This window comes from Etheostoma spectabile, chromosome 15 (assembly GCF_008692095.1).
Source record: "Etheostoma spectabile isolate EspeVRDwgs_2016 chromosome 15, UIUC_Espe_1.0, whole genome shotgun sequence".
Lineage (NCBI taxonomy): Eukaryota > Metazoa > Chordata > Actinopteri > Perciformes > Percidae > Etheostoma > Etheostoma spectabile.
Window position 1 is genome coordinate 8474520 of NC_045747.1, and position 21583 is coordinate 8496102.

The 21583-nt window shown below is 40.7% G+C and overlaps 2 protein-coding genes across 12 annotated transcripts in view; both read right to left on the minus strand.

Moving 5' to 3' along the window:
- Nucleotides 1-1769: 1769 nt before the first annotated feature.
- iqck (IQ motif containing K) lies at nucleotides 1770-14314 on the minus strand. 2 transcript variants are annotated; one of them, XM_032538519.1, is made up of 8 exons: nucleotides 13900-14311; nucleotides 13660-13818; nucleotides 13469-13566; nucleotides 12780-12832; nucleotides 12523-12600; nucleotides 12135-12219; nucleotides 5626-5737; nucleotides 1770-2871 (listed from the first exon to the last, which is right to left on the minus strand). In XM_032538519.1, the coding sequence occupies exons 1-8, from the start codon at nucleotides 13949-13951 to the stop codon at nucleotides 2720-2722; spliced, it is 789 nt and encodes a 262-aa protein (XP_032394410.1). In that variant the 5' UTR covers nucleotides 13952-14311; the 3' UTR covers nucleotides 1770-2719. The 2 variants fall into 2 exon arrangements, with proteins under 2 accessions (XP_032394410.1, XP_032394411.1); XM_032538520.1 differs by lacking the exon at nucleotides 5626-5737 and having other exon boundaries at nucleotides 13900-14314.
- A 418-nt stretch (nucleotides 14315-14732) lies between these two features.
- Nucleotides 14733-21583, minus strand: part of sun1b (Sad1 and UNC84 domain containing 1b) — a 30527-nt gene continuing 23676 nt past the window's right edge. For 9 of the 10 annotated variants that reach the window (XM_032538514.1, XM_032538510.1, XM_032538515.1 and 6 more), the window contains 10 exons: nucleotides 21174-21449; nucleotides 20552-20644; nucleotides 20014-20105; nucleotides 19711-19858; nucleotides 19268-19594; nucleotides 19058-19142; nucleotides 18161-18276; nucleotides 17507-17674; nucleotides 17333-17425; nucleotides 14733-16545 (listed from right to left, as the gene is read on the minus strand). In XM_032538514.1, the coding sequence (XP_032394405.1) occupies nucleotides 16429-16545; nucleotides 17333-17425; nucleotides 17507-17674; nucleotides 18161-18276; nucleotides 19058-19142; nucleotides 19268-19594; nucleotides 19711-19858; nucleotides 20014-20105; nucleotides 20552-20644; nucleotides 21174-21449 (1515 nt within the window). In that variant the 3' untranslated portion in view covers nucleotides 14733-16428. The remainder of the gene's footprint in view (nucleotides 16546-17332; nucleotides 17426-17506; nucleotides 17675-18160; nucleotides 18277-19057; nucleotides 19143-19267; nucleotides 19595-19710; nucleotides 19859-20013; nucleotides 20106-20551; nucleotides 20645-21173; nucleotides 21450-21583) is intronic. The other variant, XM_032538509.1, reaches the window with a different exon arrangement.

Genomic DNA, 21583 nt, shown 5'->3' on the forward strand with positions numbered 1-21583 from the left:
TGTTTAAAGCAGCTTTAGTTAACACTCTTCAATATGTAGCTTATTAAATGACACTGTGAAAACATTGTGAACACAATGTGAAAACAATGTTAACACGGAGAATCACTGCCTGAATTTGCAGCTCCCTTCGACTTTACAGAGCTTTACAGTGAGTTTCAGCTCATCTTATTGCTGTCCGGGTAACAACGTTTTACTGTTTTGGTGTACTTTCAGCACTCTCAGCGTTGTTTTCGGCCGTGGCAGGTAGCGGTTTTCAACAAAAAAGCTCTGAAAAATCACCTGCTCAGCAGACAGACACAGTTAGCGACTACAACAGAACATAGTGGAGCATTTAGTAGCAAAAGAGCCAGATATCTCCATCAGGAGTCCAAGACCAAAAATCAGACCTGAAAGAGAAGGAATAATGGACAAACATTCACCAATTAAAAGATATTGTTGCTCCGTAACTGCTGGATGTGTAAATAAGCTTGCTAACAAGTTCCCCATATCATTTCGACAGGTCATTGAGTGTTTTTTTCTGAAAGTTGTTAGCTTTATATTTTCCATTTAATCTTATTGGTCATTTAGCAATTCTACTGGATTTTATTTTTTAGACCAAAGCCTGTAGTTCATATATACAGTACTTTGAACACCCTAGACATTTGATCAACTGCCTTTAATTTAGGCCTATAACATCCTATAACATCTATGTTTTAGGGGTTTGAACAATGTTTGTGGCATAGTGTTTACATCTAATAACATTTCATTGTCACTTAGTTAAGGGTATTCCTAGCCCAGACAGGGATACACTCCATGTAAACACAGTCGTTTTCTACACTCCCAACTTGAGGCTGGAATCGCAGCCCAGAACCAGTTGTTTTCAGGCTTTGCTCTGACAGCCTGGTGCCCACTCCCTCCTGTTGCTACTGTGTGATCCAGTTTCAGTTTGGGCCAGTGCTAAAAGACTCTGCTGGGTTGGCTACACTATCATATGTCCCCAGAAAGAAATGTGCCGTTTTATCACCTCACCCAGTGGCAGCTGTCTGCCAGGCATCCAAATACCTGCAAGGGGAGATGCATGACCCTCTGCATGCCTTGCTGTGCGGTGGTGTGCATCAGTGAGTGGGACGGTCAGGAAAGACCACCGCCTTGTTGCTCTGCAGAGACACTGAAGGGGAAACCAAAAGCATCCTCTCAGGTACGCAATGGAAATATACCAGGAGTGCACTTTATTTACTCAGTTTAATTGACACAGACAGGCGAACACTGTTATAACCTGCAATCTTTTTGATTGGCATGAAAGAGAGAAAAGCATTGCAGTTGAGCAGCATGCAGTCTTTTTATCCTTAACATGTTTGCTAATCAATTTCATGAACTTTTCATGGCTGATACGCAACATTTAAGATAGCGTTTGAATGCTACCAGGCGCAAAAAAGACAGCCGAAGGTGATGGATTCATCAGGCACGACACAAAATGTCTAACCTTTAGCAGTATCAATTTTGTAACTTAAAAAAAAAAAAATTGAAATATTCCAACTCTGCTGTCATGCAAGAATACACAAAAATATAACACAGCATGTACAAAATACACCAACAGTACTGAAGGAAACCGTCATAGTGTATAGTGTATGATAGTAAGATTGTAAATATATTTATTGTCATGTTAGTATTTAATAGCGTGTTAACAAGTAAAATTTTTTTTTTTATATATAAGGCCGAGCACAAACTATAACACAACTTTCTTATCTGACCAAAACTCCATATGGTGGACATGTTCATTAAAGTTTTTTCCTCTATGACATTAAGTTGCTTTTCCATAGGCTATATAAATATGCTATAATGTTCAACTTGCCTTACTGAAGCCAACATTCAATCCACATAGTGTCAGGACATATACAACAGGGTTATTGTAAATTTGTAAAACCGTAAGCTCCAGGAAGATTATAATAGGGGGATATCTAAGGCAAAATATCATATTCCTGTTTGCTGCTCTGTCAGATAGCGGTTACTAACCCACCAGTGATCTCAGGTAATTAAAAAAAAAACCCTCTTTTTTTATATCCCGTTTCTCTGACATCGTAATTTCCTTTTCCTGATAAGCAGGATAGAAAGTGCTGCTCTGCTCGCTGACTCACCTTTCACTCTGGCCTCACTTCCTGGCTTGAATGGAAAGGCTATAACCTTTTTTGTAGAGGGATATGTATTGATAAGTAAAACGGAAATAACAAAGCAAGGAAATACGATTTGGTTCTTTTGGATTCGGATCTTCCAGTGAGAAACTAGGCAAAGTTGCTGCAAGGAAATACTAAGTCTGTTAAAGGAGGCTTCACTCCCGACTAAAAATAATATGTGAACTGTACTAATGTATATGGTGTTCATTTGTTGGGTGAGACTCATGAAGGGAAGTGATCCGTCAAAGGCAATAAAAGCAATCAACTAATTAGACACGAATCTCGGATCATAAATCCCTGCCTGGCCATATCCAATTGGTTACAGGCGTTTTTAATGGCTTGTTTGACTGATTACTTTAGTCAGTTTGACATCAACCTAACAGAGTTTAATAGCCTTTAAACACCAAAGAAACATAGCTATCAGAGCCATTGATCTCAGTTTCTGCTAGACTAGCTCAGGTTTTAAGTTCCTAGTAAAGAAGGAGACGCTGCAGTCAGGGATTTGTCACCATGCACAGATACAGGCAGGAAATCAGTTGGTGATGTGTGGAGGCCATTTTCTCCACGCTTCACAGGCTGGGGGTCAGCCGAACACTGCCCTCAGGGGTTAACTGGGGGGTGTGGACCATGGTGCTCTGGGGGGTGGGGCAAACCACCTGGATGGACACATCTGAGTCAGCGAGCTGGGGGCTTTCTGGAAGATCTGCCATGGAAGAGCCCACTGGAGACAAACAAGAACTGCCTCCTTAATATGAACAGGTTCATTGTTGTTGTTGCAAGCAGACCAAATTACATTATTATGTTTGTACTGTGAGCCTCCTGTTACTGGTAAGTACATTGTGTTGGTGTTTGAAAGCATAAAATGATTAGTTTCTGAAAAATTAAAGTTCTGCTATTAACAATCAAAATTGATAGAAAACTATGTTTTAATAAATTCTGGGTTCAAACCTGTTTAACAATCAGACAGTAATTGACACTTTCTCACTGTGACAGCTGCAAGGCTATTGTGTTGGCCTTCTGTTATCTGCCACCAAAACGCAATGGCTTTGACATTAGGGAAGTAAAGCTATGATGAGTAGACTGCTGTATTTGGCAATTTATACCTCATAGAGATTGTAAAAGATTGTAGTGAAAGTTGTGTTGCTTCATTGAGAAGCTAATGACTGCAAGTGTGGTTTTGGAAACTCTTTGAGGTGCATTGACACCATCTGTAGCACTTGCACTGATACAGCTCCTTAGTACTCTTTTTATCCCCTATATGTTTTCATCTAAAATACATGTCTTTGTTGAATAGAAGGTACTAAAAATGTAGAATTTAATTCATGACTATTAACCGCAATTGACATGTTTACTGTATTTAACTGTTAAATTTCATACTATTGACAACAACATTAATTGCCATTTTAATTACTTATAACTATTATCACCATTGAAAGGATAGGTGTTCCACTCTGTTGTAACAGCACTTGGAGTGACAGTACACATGTCAGGCTACAGTCAAGGACAGTCATGCAGTGATTCATGAGCTGCTGAGAGCTGCACCTGCCCAATGAGCTGTGACTTCTTTTACTTTAAAGTATCATAGTGTGTCTGCTTTCTGGGTTACTTTGCTCTTCCCCTTTTGTTTCTTTCTACTACCTCAGACTAATTCTGATTTCAGACTGCAAAACATGAAATGGCAGAAGAGGTATCACTTGCTGGTCTCCTCGGGTCAAATGAGACGAGTGCAGCTGTTGCTGGATTGACTTAAAGAGCATGTATACATTAGAGAGAGGGGCTTCCATGAATAATTTGTCTCCCTCACTCACCCTCTCTCTACCACAGCCTCAGTCCCAAACATGGGTCATTTGTCTGTCAGTGCTGGGGGGCAGTGCTTGCTTCATTACATCCCAAACAACAGGCAAAAGCAGAAACTTCAGCACCAATCACTTCTCCCTGCCTGCCTCTATCTCATACATTTCTGGTTCTCTCTCCCTCTCATCCATTTCAAATTCTGTTAAAGGGGTCAGAAAATGGCTTCAATTCAGGACAGTCTGGGAACTATCTTGTGCATGAGCGCGCACGCGCACGCGCACGCACACGCACACGCACACACACAGTTAAAATGTCAGGTCAGCAGTGGCGGAAGAATGTTCGTCGGCCTGCCGTGAGAGCCTTTGTTGTGAGGAATGTGTCAGTGTGGAAGAAACCTGTGTTTATGGTGTCATTGTTTGTGCGAGACAAAAACAGAAATGCTATGAAGCCCAGCTTTTAGTGTGCAGCTGGCATAGATGGTTGTCATCATATATACGTACATTCAGCAGCTATTTATATGTAGTCAATATTTTTGGATGGATGGATCACACGATTACTTGAAGGTGAAAGCAATCATTCGTAGCAAACTATTAACACCCAACTTTTTAGCTCTTTAAGAGACTCTGGTGGGAAACTGAGGTGTGTCCTGTGCAGTCAGCCTGTTGTAGCTGCAAGGTTACTAGCTATTGAGACAATAAAGATAGCCTACTAAACTAAATACTTGTGTCTACAATCATGCAAACAGTCTTGGGGCTGTATTTTGTGCTAAATGATAATGCTTGCATGCTAACATGCTCACAAGGACAATGCTAACATGCTGATGTTTAACAGGTGTTTTTTTGACCATGTTCATTGTTTTAGTTTAGCATGTTAGCATGCCAACATTTGCTAGTTAGTACAAAACACAAAGTACAGCTGAAGCTGACGGGAAAGTCTTCTGGAATTTCAAAGATTTGATCTTTGTTGTTGATGTAAGAGGAAAAACTGCATTCTTAGCTGCTCTGCCCTTCATGTGCACGCACACACACACACACACACACACACACACACACACACACACACACACACACCAAACACACACACACACACACACACACACAACACACACACACACACACACACACACACACACACACACACACACACACACACACACACACACACACACACACACACACACGTTTGTCATGTATAAGTATTCTCTCTCTGTCACTCAAAAACACCCTGAGCCCTGCAGACATTTTATTTCTCTCCTTCTCTTTAAATCTTCTTTCACTTTCTCCGAGTGACTCTCCCCATCTCTTTCTCTGTCCTCATTCTTTCTCTGTGTCACTGCACTCCTCATCTCTCTGCTTTAACTTCAATGCCTTGTTGGGATGAATGCTATACCTCTGCAGTGTGCAATTGTGTGTGTGTGTGCATGTGTGTGTGTGTGTGTGTGTGTGAGAGACTGTACTGTGGACAGAATATTGGTGTGCACAGTACTGTATGGGTTGATTTCTATTCATTGTAGCCTGCTGTGTGAATGGTAACATGTGTTGGCATCCTGCCTGCCTATCAGAAGCTGTTGTTGGCCATGTGAGAAAGCTTAAAATCAATGGTATTCTGTTGTCAGCGAGCCTAAGGCCTTGCATTCTGTGATACCATGTGAGTGTGTGTTTGTTTGTGTGTGTGCTCGCACCTCGGCTCTCTTGTTGGGCCCAGAACTGCTCGACAGTTTTGGCAATGTCACTGTTCTCTCTCAGTTCTTTCTGCCACTGACGCAGCTCCTGCACATCTGGGCGTGCCCTGATCTATAAAAACACACACACACACACACCCGCACACGCGCACACGCACACACGCAAAAGCGACTCATGCATGAATTCACATAAGCAAATATCATCAGTAGCTTAATCAAGGTCCAAGCTAATCAGTGCTAGTTAGCTGCCAGTGTTGTCCATTTAGACTGTCCATTACGTTATTTAGTTATTTAGAAATCATTCTGTTATACTGTCTGGTGGTAAAACAGTAAAAGTGGCTCATTTACTGTGTTTGGAGGCAGCACAACCTCTTCATACTCTGTTATTGCCAGATCATCTGTTACGGACTGTCTAGCTGACAATATGCTTAACTTCTGTATAATATACTTTGTGCTCAAATTACGTGGTAAATTGTCAATATCTTTACTGTGTGTTCAAACAACAACAGGGTGAAACAACTTAACAAACATGCCATTACATGCTCCGTTGTTTCTGCGCCTCCCTGCATGAGGATCTAAGGCTTATGCGGAATTAGTAACATCTTTGAAAAGAAGCATTTTGTTAATGTTTTATTTTTTCCTTCATATGTATAATGAGTCTTATTTTCGTTTACTTTACTCTTCTAAATCTTATTATATTGTGCTGTATTTTATTATGTCAAATTGTTTTTGGCTCAATTGGTTTGTTGGTTAGTTTGTTGAAAACAACTGTGTGAAAAAAAATACTGGCCTGATTTTCATAAAACTTAGTGGAAGGGTGTAGCGTTGGCACAGGAATAATAATATAATTTTGGATCTTTGGACTGTATTCATGTGGTGTAGGAATAATCGGAAAAATGTGTTCCTGACTAAAATGCAACACATTTGCATAGCATAGTAAAGAATATATATTAATGCATATATGTGTGTATGTGTGTGTCACAGTGTGCTATTTAAATGTTTAAGTTATTGATATAGCACACTGCTGTATTGAGCTATATTGTGGAAACAATGTCTAAAAGGACCCTGCAGAGAAAAACCTTGTCACTGTTGAAAGTAATGAAGTGTGTTAAGATGTATAGCTGAGTGTGTTTGTACATCTGTGTCCACATAGATGGATAAATGGGTCAGATTCTGCTGCAGATTCATGTCAATAAGCTGTCTCGTATTCCACTCTCTGTCTCTGTAGCCAGCACGAGTTCGGATTTTGTTCTCGGAGGAAACCCCTTTCAGTTGTGTGTTTTTGTGTCTGTGTGCTGCTGACTTTCCTAAGAGATTATTAAACAGACTTGCTGTTTTAGATGAATAGAAAATGTCCCTGAAGAGCTAACTCTCCCTTCCTTTCTTTATCTCGTCGTCCTCATCGCCCATTAACTTGGCCTCCTTCACCTTCCTTTTACTCCTCTCTTGTCTTTCCTCTCTTCTCTTTCAGTAGCCAGTTGTGCCTCTCCCTCTCCTCACACTTCACTTTAGACAAAAAGTAATCTCTCATACCAACCCCTTATTCTCCCCTCATTCTCCTGCACATCGATGTTTCATCTCTCCTCTCTACTCTGTATTCTCTCCCACCTCTCCCCAATCTTGTTTTCCTCTTACTCCTCCCTCTCTGTTTGACTGCTTGAATGGCGACAATAGTGTTGCTATTAGCAGTGGGTTCGTAAGTGGGCCTGTTATATAAGCCTGGCGATGGGTTGAGGAATGGGTAAGACTAGAGGGCTCCAATAGTTAATTCACAGGGTGTCACAGTGCTGCAACAGCCTCTTTGCTGATGGGAGCAAACCATAGGAATGGAAATGAGGGGTGAGAGACAGGAGGGGTGGGGGTTGCAGTCTGTCGTGTTTGCTCACCATCGCTTGTGTTGTGTGTCTATTTGTGTCTATGTGGCCATTTCTACTCTGTCACTTTCCATTGGTGTCTTGTGGAAACCTTTTACCTCCAGTTCCTTTTCTTCTATTGCTGTCAGCTTCTGCTAACAACGGAAATATTACACCAATGTGGGACCCCTGAGAGAATGCCTTGCCACACAAAGACAAAATCTCAGTTCTTGGAAAGCTGACTTTTTGAAACCAGGAGACAAAGTACTGAATTGTGTGTGTGTGTGTGTGTGTGTGTGTGTGTGTGTGTGTGTGTGTGTTTGTCTATTTATCCTGGTTTGAATTACTAATAATTTGAATGACCATTAATGATTTGTTAATGACTTTTGATAATATAGTATTGTGTTGCTGTGATTGCATTGAAGATTGGGATTAAAGTGGCCAGGGTTACATTACAAGGATGCATACATTCACACACATTAAGAAAACACAAATATATAGAAAAATAACACACTCTTCCATCTTTCAAAGACAGCAGCACAAGCAGTACCCACTAAAATGCATGCACCACACACACACACACACACACACACACACACACACACACACACACACACACACACACACACACACACACACACACACACACACACACACACACACACACACACACACACACACACACACACACCCACACACACACACACACACACACACACACACACACACACACACACACACACACACACAGCCTTCCCTTTCCGTGCAACGCTGCCTGTGAGACCAAGCTCCTCTCCCCAGTCTCACACTCTGCAGCAGCACAATGGCTTCTGTTTGGAAGATCTGGCTGCAGTCACATCACCAGCCGCACTGACAGGCTACTCCATCTACGCTTCACACCAAACCCACCCACCAACCAACCAATCCATCCATCATATTTTTGTTGGCCCTCCATCAAGGCTTAGCCAGCTGGGCAACCTTTGATCTGACTCATGCCTTTGTACACTCAGACACTGTAAGTGGTTGCACTGTGAACCTATGGTCCTTTGTAAGAACACTTAAATACTCCTAGACCTAAATACTCTTTATATAACAGATTATAGTGGATATTATAGATATAATGACTACCAGAGTAGGCCTTTCATATTATGACCAGTCTTCTGGTTCTATTTTATTCTGGGACAGCGTGCCCCTACAGCCCTATTCGGGAAGGGGGAAGTCAGGACGAAGCAGAGCCACTGGCTCTGGACGTCCTGAGTGGCTGTGACATATTTTCTGCATGAGTGTCACTGCACGTGACCTGTGACTGACTTAACACTGGAGCTTAATTCAAACCATTCATCTATCACTGGCCACAGATCATTCAGCTGGAATCACAGACCTAGTTCTGCAGTTGTTTCTACAGCTCTTTGCATTGGGTTTGTGTGTGTGTGTGTGTGTGTGTCTCTCCATGTAAGAGTCTTTCAAACAGCCCTATTAGTTTACAGCATGTGGAATACACTCAGTACTCACAGTGTCCTACTTTTAGACAATATATGGGCCTGCTAGCCCAAGAAGACTTTCCTCAGACATTTTCTGTGGAGAGTTAGATGAGATGATCGATATCACTCGGGTCTGTTTGTTAAAGCAAATTGTCATTTTTACACTTTTTCTACAGAGCCATGCTACAGTAGCTGTTTACCTCCGTTTTCAGCCTTTAAACAAACTTAAGGTAACCACCCTTTAGTTGTAGCTTTTTATTTACTTGACAAATATGAGAGTGGTATTCATCTTTCATCTAACTCTCTGCCAGAAGGAAAACAAGTGTATTTCCTAAAACGTTGAAGTAATTCCTTTACGTTTTTATAAACAAGTGAGTAACCCATAGAATCAAATCTGACAACAGATCATAAGCTTAAACAAGAAAAACAATAATCACCTGACAGAATTTACTAAGCTGGGTCAGGTTAGACAGGGCTATGCTGCACAGGACAGTGCACTGCTGTGGCCAGGAAAAGGCCAACCACAGTGCATGCCTATTTATTACAAAGCAGCCACATTACTCGACTCAGCTGACCAGGCCTGAGAGAAGCCTTAGTTATTAGTGACGTGTGTGTGCATGTACATACGTGTGCATTACATAGATGAATGGATTAGTGCTGGGCTCTAAGTGTAAAGAAGATTATGTAATATGTTTAGACACAGCAGCTCTTCATAGTTGTATGTAAGAGAAACAAGCGCATTCAATCGCATTGTGTCCGTCTGCTCTTCTCCATTCCTCAACATGTTTGATGAAAATGGTAGCAGAGGGAAAAAAGTCCAAGCTACAAAAACACTCACCCTCTGTCTGTCTGTCTTCGTACACACACACACACACCACACACACACACACACACACACACAACACACACACCACACACACACACACACACACACACACACACACACACCCACAAACACACCACACACAACACACACAAACACACACACACACACACAACACACACACACACCAACACACACAAACACACAAAACACACACAAACCACACACACACACACACACACACACCCACACACACCCACACACACACACACACACACACACACACACACACACACACTGCAGTCAGCACTGCGTTAGGCGGGTTATATAACAGCAGAGAGTGTAAAAGAGTGAGGAGGGAAAGAGAGGGTGCGTTGAGGGGGGTGAAGAGAACAGAGTATATTGATGAAAGTAGAGGGGTGCAATTTGGATAAAGTTACAAAATTAGAAAAAAAACTGAAAACTGAGTCAAATGATTTTTTGTTTGTTTATCTATAGCAAAATCCCATAATTAATCTTAATCAGGACAGATGATGACTGTGAACCCTGATTCCTTGATGGGAGAGTTTTGTCGAATACATTCTTAAAGGGAGACAATAATTGATAATATTGAATTATCACTGCTAATGGTATTTGAGTATGTACACATTCTCGCGTACACAGACACAAATTGTGACGAAGAAACTAATTTTTTTACAGTGCGTCAGTGCTTCACAGATGATTTGTGCTGATGTCCTTGTCTCTGCTCTGCTGCCCGCTGAGCTGTTAACTGCTGTTTTTCTCGAGCCAAGGTAACAGCAGACGTGAAACACCACAACCCCTGTCAAGACTTAGTGCCTACCCAAAATATCTCCACCCTGTGTACCTTGAATAAGTCATGATCTTAAGACGCAGACCCTTAACTTCAGACCCTAATTGTGCTTCACAGCCTCGCCTATGCTTCTCTGAGTCTCCATCTCTCTACATATTCATAGCTGCTACAAAGCTGCATTTCCCTCCACCATGCCTCATTCCTAATCCAAAGCCACTCTGCAACATCATCTTGCCTTTCTCCTCTTTTTTATCCATCCATCTGAAAGTGTTCCTAACATAGCTTGAGATTCATCCTTCCATATATATCCTCTGATTCCCTCACTACCGTCTCTTTCTGGCAATGTCTCTTCCTCTAAATCCCTTGGGGTTGCTGGGCTGCAGGGCTATCAGCAGCCCTACTGAACCTCTCTTAGTTCAGGGTAAACAAAGCGAGGAGTGACAGGCAGCCAGCTCGCTGCTGCCACCTCATGTGAGCAAAGCTGAGTCCAGTAAGACTTTTTGTTATTGCAGAAATACAAGAGGAAGCGTTGCCCCCTGCTGGTGCACAAGTAGCCCAAACATAGATGCATGCAGACACAGATTCAATACATCTTTTCTTGCACACACCCATAAATTCAGCTACATACAGAAATGCTCAGATCAATCAAACAGAATGTAATTCTACATGACAACACAGCTGGCATATGTTCCTCTCAATGGTTTGTGCAGCAACACTGAAGCTAACACCTCCCACAAGCACAGATAAAAGGAGGATAACAAACAAAAAAGTAAGCGCTTCTATTGAAACAAACAAAAACATGACCCCTGCTTACATCACTACGGCATCCAAGACTGGGTTTATTTGTGTGCGTGTGTGAAGAAACTGCTGCTGTTTGCCTCTGGTAGCGTCTATTTATATCAAAGCACACAGTACTTCAGACCACAACGCCCACACAGGAAGGAATTAAGTCCTGGCATCACTGATGGCATAATCAAGCTGCTGAATGGAATTGCAGTCCCTGTGGGAGAGGGGCTTTTCACCGGGATGGGATTATACAACAAGATCGCACTGTGGGCCAATACATACGCAGGAGGGTGCCTACAGTATTGTTTGTTCAGGTAACAGACCCACACACAGACAGGCAGGCTCACTGTGGTGTGTGGGGTAATTGCAGGGTTCCTTAAAGCCTTCTACTTCAATATCCCAATTTTTTCCACTCTGTAACTTCTTAGATCAATCTTAAAAATCTGGGAGGTGGTAATTAGTGCTGGCCAGCTTGACAAGCCCATCCAGGCATAGCTAAAGTTATGTTTAAATATGGTAAGGGATAGGGTTATTTTTCTTCCAGGCTTTTATTTTGAAATATACCTGATTTTCTTAGACTTTATATATTTAATATTTTATTTTCCATATTTTAAGACTTTTAGGGCCTCTGTTGAGCCAATGTCATACATTTATCTCCACCTTTGTCTGTCTGCAATCCTAAACCCAGTCCTTTAATATACTTTTGGACAGAAAGCCTGCAAACACGATTTTTCTTTGAGTCATTTCCAGTGTACCTTGTATCCCCTCCAGAAAGCCTGGATAAGCAGAGCAGCCTGACCCTTGCTCAGCAGTAGAAACAGAGGGATGGGAGGCCTGGGACTGAATACAGAGAGAGAGAGAAAGAGAGTATATATATGTCAAGAGACAAAACAGGAGGGTGTATAAAAATATGCAGCTTGTATCTGTGAATGAGCATTGTGGATAAATGATATAACATGTATATATTGTACAACATGTTGCTTGTTTGAAGTTAATGTTTGTTTAATACTTGTTTAATACTAGATACAGCAACATGGTGACCGTGGATCTCCAAAAGGCCAAAGTCAAATGTGTGTAATTCCTTGACAAACAATGAATGTGCATTTAACAGCTAGGCAGGTAACAGGTCCGGGAGACACTCACTGCACACTGAGCCACTGCTTGACAAAAGGGATGTCATTAAAGTTCACTGGAACCTGTTCTCGCCTGCGGGGGTTGTGGCTAAGGAGAGAGAGAGAGAGAGAGAGAGAGAGAGAACATGACACACACAAACCCAATTGTTTTGCACACAGCACTTTAAAATATAACATTTGAGGGAATTGATGGGGTGAGATGAGTAATAAACAGTGGAGAGAGAGAGTGCTCTGTGTGTGTGTGTGTGTGTGTGTGTGTGTTCTTACTTGTAGAGCCACTTAGTCAGGAAGTCGCATGGGTTGAATGCAGTTTTTTTTTTCTGCAACACAACAGATCAATGCCATGCATCACGCAATAGTATTCGGCCCTACTTATACTTATTACATTAGTAAAAGTAACAATATAACTATGTAGAAATACTCCATTACATTTAAAAGTTTTGCATTCAAAAATCTTACTTGAGTAAAACAAAAGACCTAAATATACTCAAATGTCCTCATTTTGGCTCCTGTCTATTTTATATTATTATATTATATTAATGGATTAATGTTACTGATGCAGTGATGTGTAAGCATTTTACACATCTTTTTTTTTTTCACACACACATTTTTAAGTGAATTTATATTGCTACTGTGTAATTTAACGTATTGCAATGTGTGGAATTTTATGATTTGTTTAGAATTTTATATGGAAGTAACTTATAACTGCTATGTGAAGTAAATAGGGTTAAATAAAAATGTCATCTAATTTATAGTGGATAGTTTACAGAAAAAAGAAGAAAACGGAAATACTTAAGTACCTAAAAACTTTAACCACGGTACAGTAAAGTAGTAAATGATGTACATGTTATAGCATTTATCCAAACAGATAGGCTACGTAAAATACTTTACATGAATCTGTGGTCAATTTAATAACATTGGCTGCCTGTAGTTTCTTTATAAGAAAAAATTCAGACCTCGAAACAGCCATGTTTCTGAGCTTCTGTCAGCAAAGCCTCCAGTCCAGGCAACAACACTGGAAACACTCTCTTCTCCAAAAACCGTTTGACAGGACCTGATAGACCCCAAACAAACAATACATTTATATACAATATATAAAGACCCGGATGGCAGTTGCCCCCTCCAGGTCAAAGCCCTTTCATCGTACCTCCATGTAGTTGTGGAGGTGATATCGTTGCAGCGGTTGACGGCCACGTCTGGCTTGAAGGGGAGTGTGCGCTGGCGCTGTACGGGGAGCGCTTCGTGCTCACTGAGCGGCTCTCTGTCCACACATTACTGGGGGTACTGGGCTGCTCAGCTTCATACTCTCCAAATAAACACAAAAAAACAGCATTATTTTTACGCCGTTTACACAAACGCATACGCAAATACATTATCATCAGCTTACCTTCACTCCCTTGTTGCAAAAGGGATTTTTTTGCTCCGATTTTCTTCGCCATTATCCTGCCTGTTTGCAGACAGTAGTTGCTAGGCACTCGCCAGGTTGCCAAGGAAGTATTGCTTATTACTTCCGGTGTACCACAAGCGCACCAAGTGGGCCAACATTATGAGATAATAACCTCTTTAACCGTCTATGGAAACAAAAACGGACAAATTAACACAACAGGGACAATTTAGCACCCTCACTTAGCCAAGGTGTTAAAAAAATAGAGGAATAACCAAAACAATGACTCAACAGCATTTCTAAACAGTTTCTGGAATACACCGTGGCTCCCAGAAAATATTTAAATAACGTTACAAAGAATCCAACTTTACATACTTTCCAACGATACTATAGTGCTTACGTGATACGGACACTTTAGATAATAAACACATTAGGTTAACGTTGCATAAGATGGGCTAAACGTTTTTATTTTTCAAATCATGCCGAATAACAGCGCTGCTTGTTTAATTCCGTGGTTCCGGTATTCGCAGCAGATGACGGGTTATAAATAACGGTAAGCTACATTCTCAAGAAGCCCCTATTTACCTTATCACGTTAAATGGATCATTCACACATTCATTTGGAATAACTAAGAAAATGTAGTCTGTTTATTTTGTAATTAGGACATTCTACCTTCTTTGGCTATCATAGCACTACACCAAAACATTGCAATGTAAGAAAATGCATGTAAGGTATGTTAAGAAGTTCAAATAGAAAAATATTTGAAGTGTTATTTAATTACTATTATTATAATCTTAGTCTTTAGCAATGGTCATATTATTTAAAAGTCAGTGAAGTTCTTCAAAATTAAAGTCTTTATTGGAATATATTCCAAAGCAGTTAAGTCATCTCATGACTAAACAAAATAGCCATTTATCTTTAAAAAAAAAAAAGGGTTCCAAAATGCACTGAACAGCTTTTGACAAAATATACATTGCAGTAACTCATATCTTGCCGCCACTAATTGACTTGTTAATAAATAAGATTGTGAACAAAACATTCTTTATACATAACATTTTTTGACTTCCCCATATTTGCAACCAAAATTAATGACTACACACACCCACCATTTCTGAAAAAAAACTGTGAAGACCTGTGCCACAAACATTTCTATAACAAGTTGTTGCAGTGCATCCTCTGACATCTATAACCCCCCAAAACAAAGAAAAAAAAAGCAAATTACAATGAGTAACAGTAGAAATAATGGTTGTAATACATTAATAAGTATGATAATGACAGAATTTCTTTTTTTTTAATAAAGGAACACTGATAAAAGCAGAGATTATAAAAGGACCAACTATCAACAATGAAATATACAGATTACATTCCTTTTGGGTTTCAGAACAGAGGGAACCTATGTGAGGAGGACGTTTAAAACTGAGCTAGAGGGAGACAAACAGAGGCCCCTCTTTATAAAACAGAAAAAAGAAGAAAAAAAAAAAATCACTCATCAACAGGTGTAGTTATATTATTTAGCGTCCTACACTAAGATGTCAAAAGCTGAATAATTATTATTTAGCTTTCAACGTCAGTCATTAGTAATTTGAGATCCAGGCATAGGACCCAAACCTTCAGAGAGGACATTCACTCAAATTCATGATGCATGTAAAAAGTTAATGGTTTGGGAAGAGTTCCATGCTAGAATGAATCCTGAAGTCCAACCATAACCATACACATATTTCATCTAATGTACAAAGTTAGGATTCTGACATAGAGCTCAGGTCAGTGGTTATATAGTGTTGCTGTGAAGTTAAAGGATCATTTGTATCAAGCCTCCATTTGAGGAAACATTCAGCCTGTCCGTAGGCAGCATGTTCAGTGCCAAAAGAAAAACATGGCTATGTGGATGCATGATGGCGAGTTTTGAATGTAGCAAACCTTACATATCCAGTAGTATACACCCACTGTGAGTGTTGTCCAGTCCTGCACTCTCAAACAGCTCAGTAAAAGTCACTGCAGAGACTTGACAGCAACAAATGGAGTGACATACCTGGACAGTGTCACAGGCAAAAGGTGCAGTGGCTTTGACTCTGAAAAAAGTAGACTAAGAGGAAATCAAAATTAATTACAGAGCATTAAGAATAGAAACCAAAAGAAGACAGAGGCAATGTAAGGAAATGGTACAACTGTAATCCCCCATTTCAAGAAGACACCTCCCAGCAGGAGTGGAAGTTGCTCCATGGGCTGACTCAGTGCAAGAGGCCTTTTTATGAAAAGGGGAATGGGAGAGTTTAGCTTCTTCTGTGGTTCTATTCTTCTTCTGTGATCATTTCCAGTCCCCACAAGGACTTCCCTTTCAACATGCAAAACACATGTTCATGATTCAGTCTGGGTACATTCCTCTAACAATCCAAAACTTCTGTGTCTTCACGTATTTTGTAAATAAATGTCCACAGAGTACTGCAAAGTTCCCTCGGTGTTAAAGAAGTTTTGGCTAGAACTATGTACAGATAGGGTGATATGTCATATATGAGCGTGTATGTAGGGCTTGGTTCACTGAGGCCGAGGTTCTCCATGGACTCTGAAGCGGTACATGCAGGTGTATTCTGGATGACCCCAGTTAGACAGCACCCGCACCTCGATGATCTGGAAGGCCCTGTCATTCTTTTCCTGAATGAGAAAAGGGACGATATTAACAACATGCTGGCAGACAATTAACAGATTTTTATTTGTAACAGGTTAGGGGTAGAGTTGTTCCGATACAAGTACCGGAAATGCCTCTGATACTGCCTAAAATGCTGGTCAGGGTACCCCCAAGGTTCTTTTTAAGACATTTTAAATACTAATCTAATAATAAATAATTGTGTTGTACTCTAATAACATAAAATGAGAAAAATAGTTGTCCCATTTAGAGCTCTTAAGCTGTGAAACTAAAAATACAAAATAAAGTAAATGTTACCCACACAAAATACTTATTCATTACTTTATGGCATTTTTAGAATATTAAATTTAAGACTTATACTTTTAAGATCCTCGGGAAACCCTGATCTTTATCGGTGAGTCCACGAGGCTATGCACAATCCGATACACCGTAATTTAGCCCTGAAAAAAATATACTTCTAAAGTAGTTTATGTTCTTTTTCAGTTATAACTGACAGTCAAACTAGACAATAAAAGAAAGTCCTATGGCATTCATTCTCTGTATGTACTTGTTCATGTTTTACAAAGGGTTTAACCTGAGCCAGGCCTTACAACAATGACAGCAAGCATATCACATCCATACAGGGTTAGTAGTACACAGCTGCTCAAAAAAAAGATTATATTTATTTCAAATGCACTGGTATTGAATCGGTACTTTGTTGTATCGGCCAATACGCACGTTAAGGTATCAAAATATGTATTGAGAAGGACAAAATAGTATCAAACATCTCTATTTAAGAGGTGTGTCTTCAGTTACCATAACAGGAAAGGTTTGAAGTGACTCCCCATCTTCCTCATAGATGTAGTGCCCCAGCAGCTTCCCTTCTTCCTGGTACTCGTCATCTAGACCCTGTCCGCAAACAAACAAAAGTGAAATTAGGCGTTTGTCACTGTGTCCAGGTGTAAGGCTTTATGTCAATGTGTTTCTTACAAAAACGGTGAAGTTGCGTGGGGCGCTGGTGATGTTTCCGGTTGGGGATAGGGCCTTGGGGATATGCTCCATGCAGAAGGATGTGGGCAGGATTCTCAGGGACAACCGGATCACCAGATAACCCTGAGAGCCTTTAAACGCCCAGCAGTTACCAGGGTACACATCAGGCTAATGAGGGGAAGTGAGAAATGCCAAAATAAGTTTAAGAGTGTTGCTACTAATCAATTTTTACAGTTAATTATTAAAATAGTTGATCAGACAAAGAAGGGCCATGCTTGGATCTTAAATTTATCATAATAAGCTTAAATGATAAGTTTGCAAGTGTTTCAAGTCTGTCTTAAAACAATAGTCATGAACATATAAACAGGTTTTGCTAGCTGTAATCATTCCTGCTGTTCATACTATTCCTTCTTAATGTGCTTTTCCTGTTAATGATTGAGCGGTGTGAGTTAGTCAAATCAGGTGAATGTCTACCAAAAAACAAAATTTCCTCTTTGTATTTCCCTGCTGAAAGGAGGAGTGATTACAGAAATCAGAAAGGTCTGAACAAAAGTCATGTTCACATAATTATTGTTTTAAAACAGATTTGAAAAATTGTTAACCTGTGCTTTAACTAACCAACTAACATCGTGAATATCTTCTGCTGAGGCTCACCTGGATGACGACACGTGGAGACTGGGAGAAGTACCAGAGCGGCAGGCCGAACAGACTCATGAGGGCCGTCTTAGTCTCATATGTCTCGGAGCAGCGAGTGCTGAGGATGCTGCCACCTGAAACAACGCGCGCATGCGCACAGATGTTAAAAGGAAGCAGTAAACTTAATTAATATTAATACACTTCACAAGATGAGGGTCACCCATACTGCACAGCTTGTGTGTACTGTTCCAACTTCAACAGCATTTTTATCCTTAAAGCACTTTTTTCCTATCTGTCAACAGTTAAGATGGGCATCATGTCCTTACATAGCTGCACTGTCAGTCATTGTGTATTATGTTCTTGGACCTTTGGCTTCTTTTGTAAGGAGAAACACTGACGCAACAACGTCTGCATTAACATTTGTCTTTATACACCCTAACCTAAGATACATATTCCTCATCTTGCTGGTGTTTCCTCCTTATTTGGTCCTAGATGACACCAGAAGTCTGATAATCACCAGTTGGACTGCTGCTCCTTCTGCTTACCAATTTCCTGGGGGAAGCCCTTCACCCACTAATAAACATCCAGTGAGCTGTGTTGATGCTCATGGTGCACTTAAATTATATAACAATTGATTAAAAACATCATTATCATGGACCATTTCTGTTAACACATATTAGTTTAAATGCCCGAGCCTACTATCCTACTATAACCGCTCAATACCCATGCCCACTGAAGTGACTTTTGCTGTTAAAACCTTGTTGTCCTAGACAAGGCCACTAGGCCTGACTAATGCCTGCACCCTTATTACATAAGAGAAATACATTAGAGCAAAGAGAAGAGTTATGGAGCAGCTAGATTGCTTACTAGCTTGGATGGGGAGGCACTGACATTTATGTGAGGCTTTCTTCTTACCTCCAGACTCCAGGGCGTAGTCCACCTGGCCTGTTCGATCTTGGGAGTAGAGCCTCAAAGCGTTTTGGATAATCAGCTTCACTTGCTGTAGTAGAGACCCAAGACAAGAGTTAAAGCTTAAATCAGAGCCTCAAACATGGCAAACACACATTTTTTAATTTAGATTATATGATTTTGATGGAAACAGTAGACAACATGTACGTTAATTACCTCTTCTGTCAGTCCTTCAGCAGCAGCAGTGTGCTGGACAGTCCCGGTTACCGTCTGAACAATGGTTTTGGTTTGGGACTCGACCTCACCCAGGGTTTGGGCCCGGTTGAGCTCCAGCTGCAGGGACACGTTTTTCAGGATGCTAAGCTCCAGGGAGGACAGGGAAGCCTGCAGGTCGGGGGTGCTTACATAGCGCTGGGACAGCCAGAGGATCAGAGACTCAGGCACCTCTCCCTGCTCCTCTCCTGACCCACCGTTGCTGAAGAACAGGGCCTGCAACTCCTTACGCACCTGGGAGGACACCTGGGATGATATCTGGGAAAAGGACACACAGAAATCTAATGAATAAAGAAATGTAGTAAAAACTAGAAGTCAGGAAAAACTATGTACATAACTGCGTCACAGAAAGGGCAGCCCAAACAGGAGTCAATATTTGTGTTACTTACGGTCTCCTGCAGCGTGTCCAGCTGCTCACACTTGCCCTTGCATCCCACAACACCCTGCAGGTCCTGTCGGATTTTGCCCAGCTCCACCTCAAGTCTCTGCACCTCCACTAGCAGAGCATCATGGTCCTCCTGCTTCACACCCACACTGAGTGAAAGACAGAATCTACATGTGAGCTGCTGCAATCTCTAACAATTTGCGCACAAAATATGAATAGCACATATTAATAGTAATAAAGAAAGAAATAGAATCAGCCAACATGTGGACTTGGAAGGTTTACTTATTCTTCCTGGTTTTTGTACCTGATGGGAACTGTGTCTGCCGATGAAGTGATGACGTCCTTCTCCCTTTCCTGCTTCTCGAGCTCATACTGCTGCTGCTTCTTTTGCACCGACTACAACAAATACCATGTATGAGGATTACTGAAAGATGCAGAGATAACACAAACTACAATAACACACTTTCAAAAGACATGATACAGTACCACTCTTCCTTTGTATACAGACTTATCTCATGCTATTATAATAGAATTTGGTAGTTAATAATTTGACTCCTTCTATGACTGGCTGTGCTGGGTTACTTTTTTAATGTTTAACATTTGACCTCTACTCTTACATTCTGTACTTTATTAATGACTATAATCTTGTGCTTGTTTGCTTTTTTGATTTATCTACTTCATTTTTGCTTCAATTTATAATTTTGGCAGTTGTAATGATTAACTTTTATGACTTTTTCAACAATAGGCCCAAAGAGAATCATTGACAATTATACATTTATACATGGCACTGGCACAAGTGTGGCAGGACTGATTTAGAGAATCAGAAAATCTGCAGAACATACCTCAGTCTTTGCAACCAGATTATTGAGCAGCAATTCTAAATCAGCCAGCCTTGTTGCCTGACCCTCTTGGTGCCGTTTCTGCTGCTCTGCACTCTGCATGGAGAAGGGGTTAAAATAAAAATAAAAATTTAAACTAGGGGTGGGAAAAATAATCAATTCTTAGACGCATCACGATTCTCTCTAGAACGATGCTTGATTCTCATAATTTAATAACTAATTATTAATTTTTTTATAAATGTGATTTTTATTTAAACATTCCTGTCTCCAGACATGTAAAAATCTGAAAACAGAGTGACTGAAAGAGGATGGGATAAGTTTAGATAGATAGTTTAACCAAGCGTGCAGAATAAAAACACAAAAATGGGCAAAAGGAAAAAATATAAGTTTTGACAAATACTGTATATGTCAAAATCTAACCAACTCAGATCGATATGAACTGTATATATTTTTTTAAATTACACATGGAAATGTACATAAAATAATTGTTGCATCGATGATAGATTTAGAATCAAATTGTTGGCCTCTGAATCTAAATGTGAGGATTCCCAACCCTAATGTAAACCTTTTTATCAAAACATCACTGTCGTATGTTGTAACTGAATGTTTACCCTCAGCTCTATACCTGTGCTCTGTGTGCGCTCTCCTGCGTCAGCTCTCCCCGTAACGCACCAAGTCTCTGCTCAAGCAAGGAGGACACCCACAGTCCCAGGCTCTCCCTGTCCGTCTGAGTGTGGAGCTGCTCCCTCAGGGTGCTGTACAGACCTAAAACTTCCCCATGACGCTGCTCCTGCTCCTGGTCACCCTGCTGGACTTGTTCCCACAGCAGAGTTAGTCGTTGCTCAATGCGCTCCAGTCGCTCCAAGTCCACACTAGAGACCGCCACAGGGGGGAGGGAAGGCTGAGGAAGAGAAAAAAGGTTAAAAGAAAGAAAGTTGCAAATTGAGGTGACTTCAAGACGGTCCTGCATTGCACCCGACACACAATAGCATTATATAGCTCAACAATCACAGTGCTATCTAATTATTATTTAGA